Here is an 11,112-nt window from a genome sequence, read left to right on the forward strand (position 1 = left end):
CCCTCTTCTGGCAAAGGGGTCTTCATGCACTCGTCCCGAGGAAATGAGAAGATTCATAGCAGGCTAGCATGCCACCTAGTTTCTGTCACTTTTGTCAAATGTCTTTGGACAACCTTAGAGTGGTTCCTATTTGTGCACTAACTGAGAGGTAGCCCTGCTGTGCCCACTGCTTCCTTCTGTCAGCCGGAGAGGGAAAACCATGATGAAATAGACGGGTATGAGTGTATTCACATGCCATGGTTAGGTCTGGTGGGAGTTCATGGTTGATTATAGGACTATGCCATTTTTAAAAAAATAGATGGAGTAGCCCTGGGAATCATTTTGTTAGAATTCCCTCTCTCTCTCTCTCTCTCTCTCTCTCTCTCTCTCTGTGTGTGTGTGTGTGTGTGTGTGTGTGTGTGTGTGTGTGTATTCTTCTGCATGGAAAACACCAACAGTAAAAGCCAGGTGGTATGGAAAAGGCTACAAAAAGGGTGCAGAGGAAGAGCTGAGATGAAGAGAGTTGGGGCCACAGGGAAAGAGTTGGGGCAGAGGCTGCAGAGAGATCTCAGCAGTTAGGAGCGCTGCATGGTCTTCCAGAGGACCTGAGTTTGCTTTCCAGTACTCACATGGCAGTTCACAGGCACATGTAACCAGTTTCAGGAGATCCAACATCCTCCTCCAGTCTCTGCAGGTACCTGGTGTAGCACGAATCTTAAATGGTCTTATTAATAAGAACAAACTCAAGGCCAGTTATTGGGGTGAATACTGGAAGATCAGAGAAGCAGAACAAGCCACAGCCTCCTCACCTTGTCAGTTCCTCAGCTGATCCTGTTTCCTCAGACTGGAAGCCTCTGAGTCCTCATCCAAATAGATCTCAGCTGAACTGCTTCTAGAAGCCTAAAAGCTTAACTTGCTCTAGACCCAGATAAGTTTATTAGGGTGCACAGTATTTTGGGGAACACAATATCACCACAACCTGGCATGAACATGGTGTACCCACCAACATACATACACATATAGGCAAAACACTCATGGGTATAAATATATATATATATATATATATATATGTGTGTGTGTGTGTGTGTGTGTATAATATATATTATATATGTGTGTATAATATCTATAAATATATATTAAATATAATATATAGATTGACTCTATATTGTTTGATATATACCTGTTATGTTTTACATATTATTTATATAAATATAATATAGTGCTAATATATTGTTTGTATAATACATTATATTAAATATTATATATATATATATATATATATATATATATATATATATATAGAGAGAGAGAGAGAGAGAGAGAGAGAGAGAGAAATAGGTAAAAAAAAAAAAAACCCCGCTTTTTCTGTTCTCTTCGGTTCTCACCGCTGTGCGGTCTCCAGTGCTGAGCGTCCGTCGCCATGCCTCGGAAAATTGAGGAAATCAAGGACTTTCTGCTCATAGCCCGGCAGAAGGATGACAAATCTGTCAAGATCAAGAAAAACAAGGATAATGTGAAGTTCAAGGTTTGCTGCAGCAGGTACCTTTACACCCTGGTCATCACAGACAAGGAGAAGGCTGAGAAGCTGAAACGGTCCTTGCCCCCTGGTTTGGCAGTGAAGGAGCTGAAATGAACCAGACCTCTCTGTTTTGACCATTAAAACCCCTGAAAAGGCAAAAAAAAAAAAAAAAAAAAAATCCCCAAAGTTCCTCTTTACCCAACTAGAGCCACAGAATGAAAGAATTATGCAGCCAACCAGAATTAGCTGTCAACTGATACCATAGAAATGCCCTCATTTACATGGCAAGAGTCTAGGGGTGAGCATGGATCTCACTGGAGAGCGAGTGTGCTTGTCTTTCTTGGCTAGGCTTCATGTGGGGCTTGAAGAAGACCGGCCCCTTAGGCTCACAGATGTGAATGCTTGGTCTCCCTGGAGCGGCACTGTTAGAAGGTGTGGCCTTGTGGGAGGCCATTTGTCACTGGGGGTGGCACTGAGGTTTTCAGATGCTCAAACCAGGCCCAGTGCCAGTGTCTTCCTGCTGCCAGTGGACCCAGATGTAGAACCCTTACCACCTCTCCAGCACTGGTATGGAGCCGGCATGATGGTGAGGGACGTTCAGTAACGGCTCTGAGTGTAAGCTGGCCTCAGTGAAATGTTTTCCTCCATAAGAATTGCCGTGTCATGGCATCTCTTCACAGAAACAAGACACTGACAAAGACAGTTGGGTCTCTGTCCGAGAGATAAAATGTACTATGGTGAGGGTGACCAGGTCTATCTCACTCAGCTTTGGAATGAACAAAGGTGACTCTGGCCTAGGATGCAGCTCAGATGCACTAAATTTTTACTTCCACAAGGTGGCACCCTACGCCTGGTATGCACTTCCTCATGGCTTAAGGACAAACACATGGAGACTTTGCCAGAAGAGGTGGCAGAAACACCATCCTTCCTTTCCCTACCTGTTGAGAGGGGACTGTCTTTATAAGCTGTGGTCAGAATGGAGGAAGGTGATATTTTAAGCCCTTCACTCTACCATGAATTAGAAGATGGTGTGGGACCCTATGCTATCATACAACTGTATATAGAAAGCTTTAGTTAATTAATTAGTTCCCTGATATAATATAATATAGTTAATATATATTACTCCCAAATATAATATATAATTAAAATATGATACTTCTAGTGTAATATAATACAATACAGGAAGAGAATAATTTATAATATATATTTCTACTTTACCCTTTTGTGGCAGAAGTACTGTCAAAGCAGAGGCGGGCAGGAGGGTGGCTCTGAGATAGTGTGGGTAACAAGGCAAGGGTCAGAGAGCAGTGTCCATAGGGTGTTGTCATTTGTGGAGAAAGGCTGGGTATATGTAGTTGCGGTTCTTCCTGGGTCTATAAAATAATGGCAGGAAATCCTAAAAAGAAACCAAAATGATCCATGGAACAGGGAAAGGTGCATAAGAAAGGCAGAGAGAGCAAATGAAGGTTTCCAGACCATAGATGTTCTGTGGTTTAGAATTTAGAATTAGGGCCTGCAGAGATGGCTCAGTGGTTTAAGAGCACGTGATGCTTTTGAGAAACCCCTATGATAAACTATAAACCTAACAACCTAAAGTATAACCCAAGTATTAAACCCTAGGGTAACCATAAACCGAACCTTAACCTAACCTAACCCTGATCTAACATTAACCATAGCACATGCCCCATTATTATATGCTGTCTTAACCTCAACTCTAACTCGAGGATCAAATCTAAGCCTAACACTATGTCTAACCCTAACCTTAACCCTAACCCTAACTTTAACCCTAACCCTAACCTTAACCCTAACTCTGCACCCAAACCTAGCTGTAATCCTAACACAACTCAATAGCCTAAACCTAAACCTAAGCTTAGGCCTAACCCAAACTGGAACCTAGATTAGCTCTATCCCAATCTAAACCTAGACCTAATTCTAAATGTAGCTCATGCCATAATTACAAACCTATCTCTATCCTTAACCATAGCCTTAACCCTGACATCAGTGTCAGATACAACCCTAATCTAACAATAACACCAACCGTACACTGTTCTTAAACAACACACATTATATCAGAGCACCACTTCTTCAGAGCTTTCTCCTCTTCATACAGGCACTAGCCATAACATTAACACAAAACGACCAAAATTAAAACCATGGACATCACATTATAAATATAACCCTAGAAACAACAATAAAACTAACACAGCCAAAGCTCTAACATGAACAATAGCTATAATATGGTACCTAAGTCTAAATTTAAACATATCCCTAGACCCATCCATACCCAATACCCCAGCTGTAACTAGGATACACTTGTACCTAAGAACTCAGTCTATCTCTAGGGCTCATGCAAACAATAGCCTTAACTCTAAACCTGTTTAAAGGCCCAAGAAAAACAATTCCATGAATCCTAAATCAAAACATTGCAACTACCTGAAGGTTTAAAGCTTAAACGTTAAACCTAACTTTACCCAAGGTCTGGACCATTGTAAATATAAACCCAAGAAGTAAACCTAAATAAAAGTGTAACACAAATCCTACACTTAACCTTAACCCTAATTCTAGCCCTAACCCTAACCTAATCCTAATCCTAGCCCAAGAGCTGAACCTAAGCCAAGCCCTTACCTTAACCCTAGATCCGAACCTAAGCATAGGCGTAGCCCTAACCCTAGTGTTAACCCTGAACCTAACCATCGCCATAGCCCTAACCCCGGCATTAACCATAAACCTAGCTGTCACCTCTGGCAGGTTTCCCTCTTCCTCTTTGATCCTTCAGCTTTGGGGGCTGGTACAATACGAATGTTCCTTTTAGAACAGAACGATTCCCAGCACTGTGGCCAGTTGTGGGCCTGTGTTAAATCACCATTGACAGCAAATAGAAGCTTCTCCAATAAGGGCTGAGAGATGCACTGATCTATGGATATGATAATAAGTCATTAGGCATCATTTTCATATTATATCGATTTAACAACACAGTAGTAGTAAGTTCTCCCTAAGGGCCTGTGATATATTGGGACATATATTCTTGGTCTGATAATGGTGCTAGATACAGGTTTCATTGTTTTGCAGTGGGACATAAATCCAGTCAGAAAGTGGTTGGTTGATCCTGTGATGTTCATGCCAGTGGAAATTTCTTGCCAAGCCAGTCATTGTTGTAGCTCACAGAGTTAATAGCTCATCATGATGGATGATACTTTTCTCCCCCAGTAGCCTTCAAAGACTCTCCTAACACTAGGAAAACCAGCCAGAAAGGATGAAGCATCCAGGTCCACACCAGCTTGATTTTCAATGTGGTATTTCAGTGAAAGGGTCTTGCCGTCAAATTCTGGAGGGTAGCTAAGAGCAGTGGCAATAGCTTGTAATATTTGAGCCTCAATTGGACCCCAGTGGTCAACAAATTAAAAAAAAAAAAAAAAGTAACCCATTCCTGGCACGGGCTTTTTGTTCATTAGCCTCAGGTGTCTTGTTGCCCCTGTTATAAAGTAACTCAATTGCCAAACTTCTTTTTTTTTTTTTTCCTTTTTTTTTCTTTTTAAATGTGGAGCTGAGGATCAAAACCAGGGCCTTGCACTTGCTAGGCAAGTGCTCTACCACTGAGCTAAATCCCCAAGCCCCAAACTTCTTAATGTAGATTGATACCAACTTGAGGTTCAACTTAAAAGAAATGGACCAGTCTCTTTGGTAGAGGAGTAATCTGTAAGTATCACTTCTCCATGGCCTCTGCATCAGTTCCTGCCTTGAGTTTCTGCCCTGACGTCCCTGGATGATAGACTGCAAGCTGTAATATTAACTAAACCTTTTCCTCCACAAACTGCTTTTGGTCATGGTGTTTTATTAGGAAAATAAAAATCCTAACCAAGACACTCTCTTTTCTCGAAAGCCCCTCTCCATGGCCCCGGAGTGACTTTCAGACCTATATGGATATTTCAAATGAAGCCCACATATCTGAAAATTCAAAGCTAACATCCACAGATGAGAGAAAACACTTGACATCTGTCTTTCTGGGTCTGAGCTACCTGACTCTGAATTATTGTGGCCAGCTCCATCCATTTACATGTGGATTTCATATTTTTCTTTTTCCCTTTTTTAAATAGGAGGTTTTAATACAAAGCGGGTGGGGCAGGGCCGGGAAGGCATTTAAACAAGGAAGGATGAGTGTGAGGAGCCAGCAACAGGGGTGCAGGAACTCTGTGGAGTGGGATGATTGGGAGGATGTAGATTGAATTTTGAGACTCTTTGATCCTCCATCATTGGCCAAGTCTGTGCTCCTGTCCCACTCCAGCTACCAAGAAGTCCCAGCACTGGAGAACTTGTGGCTGTTGATAAAACCCACCCCGGGGGATTGTCACAGAGCGTCAAGCTGCCAGAAGCCTTTTCCACACTGCCAAAGCCACACACAGGCACTGTGGGGTCCTTGGGCCACAAGGTCTGTATCAAGTAGGGCTGCCACCGATCCTATCCAGAAGGGCTGTTCCAGGCCTGGCTCCCTATGCAGCCCACGAGCTTCACGCTGGAGGGCAGGTGGCCGTTTCTTGGAGAGGCCGCACAAGACTTCAGAGCTGTCATCCGAACAGGACACTGCGTGCTCCTCATTGATCAGATGGATACAGTCAGTGAGTCCTGGTAGCCATAGAAGACTAGCTGGGTTTCCTCTGGTATCTTCTGCACACCGCACTTTTGGCTCAGGGCATCTAATGCAGCCACAGTATCCTGGTGCCTGAACAGTGTCTCCTCAGAGGAATTCTTTGCTACATTCCATGTCCCCATAGAGCAGTGATGGGAAGTGCTGGAGAGCAGGTGGTTACCTCTTTGATTCCCAGTCCCTGCCACTGCCCCAGTGTCCTGTGAAGGTGTACAGGTTCTGGCAGCTTTGGGGCTCCCAAATTAGAATGAGCTTGCTGCGGTTGCCAGAGGCAAGGTACTTGCCATCAGAGGAGAGAGCCATGCAGATGCTGTGGCAGCTGTGGCCTGAAGGCTGCCCCTGGGTACCCCACTTGGCTCAAAGAATCACACGAAGCTTCCACCCCACTGTCAATGCTCTACAATCTTTGGAGGCAGAGAAGATGGTCAGGTCATTAGGGGTGATAACCAAACACGTGATGGAGAGCTAGTGGCCCCCTAAAACTCGAATGGTGGCGGGAGCTGGGGTCTGGATCTCTTTTGCCACCAATTTCTGCAACCTGCCTCTCGGTTCAACTATGTCCTCCTTCAAGTGCTGCACCACCGGATCCTCCTCAAATGCACCTGCTTCAGCCTTCTCGTCTTGCTGCCTGGGCTGTTCAAGCTAGAGTTCGGCTAAGCATAGCTTTTTCTCCTACTCAATCTCCTCCAGTTCCTCCTCTTCTTCCTCGGTTTTCCTCGGAGCCAAGCTCTGGCTTCATTCAACTGGCTGCCACTTTTGAACTTGCTCTTGTCCCCAGCAGAGTTGGTTTTTCCCCATGGCTTGCCAGCCCCTGTAGCTGCTCAGGTCCTAGGACCAGTTTTGCCCGCTTACGAGCTGCCACGACAGATAAGATGCTCATCAAGGTGCTGTGGGAGAACTCACGTGACTGCTAAACCCTGCCCTTTTATTTTTCTTAATCCTTGAATAATATACTGTTATGTAAACGCCATCAGTTGATGGGCATCTAAGCTGTTTTCACTTCTTGGTTATTGTGAGTACACGGATGAGCATGCGTCTGGAGTCCTTTGGATATGTACTCTAGAATAGTGTAGAATCTACCCTGTAGATGAATCATACCGTAGATCTATTTTTAGCTTTTCGAGGAACCATCACACTAATTTCCATAGTAGCTACAGCAGTTTGCATTCCCTTCTGTGGTGACTAAGTGTTCCCTTTTCCCACATCTATGCCAACCCTTAACATTTGTTATTTCTTACCTCAGCCCTTCTGACTGGGAATGAGCTGGAAGCTCAAAGTGTGCATTTTCCTGACAGCTAAGGATGAGGAGCATCTTAAAAAGAGTTTCTCAGCCATTTGTATTTCATGTTTTGAGAACCTCTGTTTAGTTCTATGTCCCATTTTTCATTGAGTTGTCCATTTTATTGTTGTTTAATTTTTGAATTTTTACATAGTATAGATACTGCTCTGTCAGATGCATAGCTTGTTAATATTTTTTCCTAATTCTGTAGGCTGCCTCTTTATCCAGTGCTTCATGAAGTCCCATTTATTAACTGTTGGTCTTAATGCCTGTGCTCATAGCATGCTGTTCAGAAAGTCCTTTCTTGTGCCAATGAGTACAAGCATATTAATTTTCTCAACTCTCAGAGTCAGGCTATCAGGTCTTATATCGAGGTCCTGGATCCATTTGGTGTTGAGTGTTGTGGACAGTGAGGAATGAAATTTGAGTTTCTTCTACATGTAGCTATCTAGTTTTAGCAGCACAGTCTGTTGTATTGTTGGCTTCTTTGTCAAAAATCAGGCTTGTTTGACCCGTTCATCATCCAATAATGAGTTGTTTATCCCCCATGAGTGTGTGTAATCTCGAGGGCTTTGCCGTTAATTTTGCTTCACTGCATTATGATCAGATAGGATACACTGAGTTATTTAGATTTTTCTGAACTTGTTAAGTCTTGTTTTGTGTACCAAGATGGGGTTTAATTTTAGAAAAGCTTGTATGTGCGACTGTGTAGAATGTATATTCTTTGCTGTTTGTGTGGGATGGTTTATGGAAGTCTGTTAGGTCTATTTGAGGCATGATGTCATTTAAACCTGGTGTTTCTCCATTTTTAAAATTTTGTTTAGATGATCTGTCAGTTGGAGAAAATGGGGGATTAGAATCACTTATTAAAATGTATTGATGCTGGTCTGTGTCTTTAGTTCCAGTAATATGCTTCTTATGAAATCGGGTGCACCGGAGTTTGGTATATGTATGCTTAGGATTGCAAGATCTCAGTTAATTGTTCCCCTGATTAGAACATGTTTAGTTTTAGTTTGGATTCTACTTTCTCAATCCTAAAATGGCAGCATCTGCTTGCTTCTTGGTCCTATTTTCTTGGAATATTTTTCCATCCTTTTACTTTAAAGTAGTGTTTATTTTTAAAGCTGAGTTTCTTTTGACAAAAAAAAAAAATGATGGATTTTGCATCTTAATCCATCAACTAACTATGTATTTTGATTAGGGATCTGAGGCCATTATTGTTACTCATTATTTAGAAGCATCTGTTGGTTGCAGTAGCTTTATTGTTTTTTTTTTTTCTGTTTTTGTTCTTATTCATAATTTGTGTTTCAGTGATTATAGGCTTTTTTTTAAATTTTTTTCTGTCCCTTGGCTATACTTACTTCTCTCTTAGTCATAAAAATTGCTTCCAGTATTCACTGTTGTAGGTAGTTGGATGAACATGAGTTCTTTTATCCCATTTGGATCATGGAATTTTTTTCTTTCTCCTTCAACAATGGCAGATAACTTGCTGGGTACAGTAGTGTAGGTTGCCACCTGTGTCTTTTAGGACTTGGAATATATTACTTTAGGTTCTTCTGGCTTTTAAAGCTTCCATTGAGAAATGTTGTTTTTCTGATGGGTTTTTCTTTATATGTGAATTTTGTTTATTCTCTTAAGGCTTTCAATAATCATAGTTTTTTTTCTATATATTTAGTCTTTTAAGTATAATATGCCATGGAGCGTTTATTTGCTTCTTGTATCTGTGTGGGTAAGTCTTTCCTCAATTTGGGGAAGGTTTCTCCTCCTATGGGTTGTGGTTGTATTTGTGGCTGAGGTTAGGGTTGGGGTTGCGTTGTGGCTGGGATAATGTTTGGGGTTGGACAAATTAAGTTAGCTCAGGGTGGGGTTGGACATAAGGTTGACGTGCACTCAAAAGTTTTACTCAACATCAGGGCTGGAGTAATAGTTGAAGTAGCAGTTGAGGTTGGGCTTGGGGATGGAGTTTTGGTTAGAATTAAGGTTGGGATTCACTCAGTTTGTGGCTGATGTTGGGTTTAATGTGTTTGGGGTTCATGGTTAATGTTGGGGTTCAGCTGTGGTTATTGTTTAGATTAGGAATAGGGTTGAGTTTGGGGTTTAAATTGAGGGGTAGGATGGGGCTAGTGTTAGAGGTGTGGTTAGGATTGAGTTTATAATCACAATTGGGGCTGGATTAAAGTTGGGGTTATAGAGCTGGGCGTGTTGGAGCTTGTCTTTAATCTCAGCACTCAGGAGGCAGAGGCAGGCAGATCTCTGAGTTCAAGGCCAGCCTGGTAGTTACAGGACAGCCAGGGCTATATAGAGAAACCTTGTCTTGAAACAAAACAAAAAATCTGGGATTGTGTTTGGGTATGTGGTTGGAATTAAAATTGAAGTTGGGTTTGTGTTTGGGTATGTGGTTTGAATTAAGATTAAATTTGGGTTTGTGTTTGGGTATGTGGTTTGAATTAAGATTAAAGTTGGGTTTGAGTTTGGTACCAGGGTTGTTGTTTGTTTGGGGGATGGGCTTAGAACATAAGCTGGGGAAAAGAAAGTATATCCAACAAATGGTGCCGGGAATATTGGATGTCCACATGCAGAAGATGTAACTATACTAAAATCTATCTCCTTGTATAAAAACTAACTCCAAATGGACCAAAGACCTAAACTTGAAACCTGGAACTGAAATTGCTAGAAGAAAACACAGCAGTATGCTAGATGATGTATATGTGGGAAAGGACGTTCTGTTGTTCTTTCTTTCTTTTTCTTTTATTTTTTATTTTTTATTTTTTTGTTTTTTTCAAGACAGGCATTCTCTGTATAACCCTGGCTATCCTGGAACTCCAGGCTATGAACATCTGAAGATGTGGAGACCAGGCTGGCCTGAAACACACAGAGATCTGCCTGCCTCTTCTTCCCAAGTGCTGGGATTAAAGGTGTGTGCCACCACTACCCAGCTGGAAAGAACTTTCTGGGTAGGATTCCATTTACTGAGAATTAAGGACAACAATTGACAAGTGACGCTTCATAAAACTAAGAAACTCCAGCACAGCTAAAGAAACAGTCAGCCAGACGAAGAGGAAGCCCACAGAATGGGCTATCTGCCAGCTTTACATCCGACAGGGGATTCACGTACAGAATATATTAAGAACTCAAAGAAACAAAGAGTCAAAAATACAAATGACCCATTCTAATAATGGACCTGGAGTCTGAACAGACAGTTCTCAAAAGAAGGGAAAAACGACTGAAAGATTATCTCCAAAGTGTTCATTTTCTCTAGAGAAATGAGAATCATAACAACTTTGGGATTTCATCTCACACCAGTTAGAATAGCCAAAACCAACAAAACAACCGACAGCAAGTGCTAGAGGAGATGCAGGCGAAGGGGCTCATTCACTGCTGGTGGGATCCCCAGATGGCATAACCAATATGAAAACCAGTGTGGAGAATTCTCAAAAAGCTGAAAATAAGCCTACCATATGATTCAGCATAGGCCCAAAGGACTCAACATTGAAAATATAGTATACATAGAGTATGGAATAATATTTGCTGTAAAAATGAAAGAATTAACTTTGAAGGTAAATAAATAGAACTAGAGAAGATCATAGTGAGTGAGGTAACCAAGACCTAGAAAGATGTCACATATTCTCTCTCATCAGAGGCTCCTGACTCCACATCTTCAGATGTTCATAGCCTGGAGCTATTGCAGAAACC

The 11,112-nt window shown here is 41.9% G+C and overlaps 1 protein-coding gene and 1 pseudogene across 1 annotated transcript; one reads left to right on the forward strand and one right to left on the reverse strand.

The window, feature by feature from the left end:
* Nucleotides 1-1,369: 1,369 nt before the first annotated feature.
* On the forward strand, nucleotides 1,370-1,646 carry LOC118590898 (60S ribosomal protein L38-like). The gene has a single exon (XM_036198698.1). It carries the CDS (start codon nucleotides 1,400-1,402, stop codon nucleotides 1,610-1,612), a length of 213 nt encoding a protein of 70 aa, XP_036054591.1. The 5' UTR covers nucleotides 1,370-1,399; the 3' UTR covers nucleotides 1,613-1,646.
* Nucleotides 1,647-5,635: 3,989 nt separating this feature from the next.
* Nucleotides 5,636-7,286, reverse strand: LOC118591222 (annotated as a pseudogene).
* Nucleotides 7,287-11,112: the final 3,826 nt, after the last annotated feature.

The sequence above is a fragment of the Onychomys torridus genome, chromosome 9, assembly GCF_903995425.1.
Source record: "Onychomys torridus chromosome 9, mOncTor1.1, whole genome shotgun sequence".
NCBI lineage: Eukaryota > Metazoa > Chordata > Mammalia > Rodentia > Cricetidae > Onychomys > Onychomys torridus.